Here is a 1,430-nt window from a genome sequence, read left to right as displayed (position 1 = left end):
AAAAAATTAGAAAATAAAAATGATCCCAATGATTCCAAACGACATTAAAGAAATCATTAAAGAAATAAAAAAGCTGAATTATCGATTCAATAAAGAAAAAACAAATATCATGAGCCATGAATTGGGAAACTGCTGAAAAGATGTACAGAGGTACCTGTGTGCACAGAAAAAAACATTGCACCTAACTTTAGCTAAAAGTCAGCTTCTCTGCAAAACTGTCTAAATCTTTTTCCATGCTGCCCGTTAATTACATGCAAAGCTTCAAGCTTTGGCATTATTATACAGCAAATGAGCCAAATTATGTATCCTCTGGTCACTTGTCCTTCTTGTTTCTGGTGCCGCAATGGTTGGCTAAGAAACATTAATAATGCAAGGAACTAACATTCAATCAACGAATAAAAAAATCAAACCGAAACTGTTAAATGAAGAGGTTTCCACCCTCAGAAATTTGGCTCGGAGTTCTGTTATTCTTTGAATGAATGGAGGCTTATCCTCTCAAGTAGTGACGGCCAGTTGTGACCGAGTTGTTGCGGATTCAGCTCCATTGCAGCCTGAAAATCTTGCATGGAAATCATGTACTGGTTCCTATGAACATTGTTGACATTCATAGACTCTAAACCGTTTTGTAATTTCATGTGATTTCCAGCCCAAATACCATTGAGTGGTCTGCCATTAAATTGTTGCCTCAAAACAGGATCTTTTGTTGGCTTGTGCATTGATCTGCCCCTTGCTAGCTCAATAGTAAACTTTAAAATACGTTTTAAATGAGCATTCAATGCTATATTCAGTAAATCAGCACAGCCCAACGTCACCTTTATTCCTTGTGCTTCTGCTACTCTTTCCATCGACCTTTTTAAATCCTCGGAATTGTACAGCTCGCCATTATCACGATTACAAGCTACAGCCGAAGGAAAAGATCTCCTTTTCCCCCCAACACTAGAAGGTCCATAAGAAACTCCAATGGGCGCCTGAATGGAATTGAGTTCCTTGATTTTTATCCTTTTCCCTTCTTCCATTTCAGAAGCTTCAAGCCGGCGCTTCCTCTGCTCACAAATATGATCACGAAACAATGAAATCGCTCCGCGTCGATGCTTTGGCGGCTTCGTTGCAGATCTACTTTGAACATGTTGCATCGGTATCTTTAAACCAGAAGGACCCGCCACGCCATTCTCCTTAATAGAAATATCTGTAGGTTTCGCTTCATCGGCCCTTCCATTTGATCCCAGAGGGCTCTTCCCGGTCCTCTTCTTGCGCGGGCATGGAGGTAAGATATCACCATTGATTTGGTTAGGCGAAGCTGGTGTTGTTGGTTGTGACGGGCTTAAAGCCTTGTTTACATGAAGGGATGTGTTTGCAGAAGCTCCGGTATGATTCAAGACAAACTTTTCACGGACAGGTGGTGTTGTTGGTTGTGACAGGCTTATTGGCTT

At 40.9% G+C, this 1,430-nt stretch overlaps 1 protein-coding gene across 1 annotated transcript; it reads right to left on the bottom strand.

The window, feature by feature from the left end:
- Window positions 1–241: 241 nt before the first annotated feature.
- On the bottom strand, window positions 242–1,420 carry LOC110037651. Its single transcript, XM_020742350.1, has one exon. The coding sequence runs from the start codon at window positions 1,131–1,133 to the stop codon at window positions 465–467; it is 669 nt and encodes a 222-aa protein (XP_020598009.1). The 5' UTR covers window positions 1,134–1,420; the 3' UTR covers window positions 242–464.
- Window positions 1,421–1,430: the final 10 nt, after the last annotated feature.

This window comes from Phalaenopsis equestris, unplaced genomic scaffold, assembly GCF_001263595.1.
Source record: "Phalaenopsis equestris unplaced genomic scaffold, ASM126359v1 Scaffold222844, whole genome shotgun sequence".
Lineage (NCBI taxonomy): Eukaryota > Viridiplantae > Streptophyta > Magnoliopsida > Asparagales > Orchidaceae > Phalaenopsis > Phalaenopsis equestris.
Note: the sequence above shows the minus strand (reverse complement) of the source record. Positions and strands in the feature narration are given on the sequence as shown.

Bases quoted from the DNA above. Each gene is read 5' to 3' on its own strand.
- LOC110037651 (XM_020742350.1), bottom strand. From the start codon at position 1,133: ATGCAACATGTTCAAAGTAGATCTGCAACGAAGCCGCCAAAGCATCGA.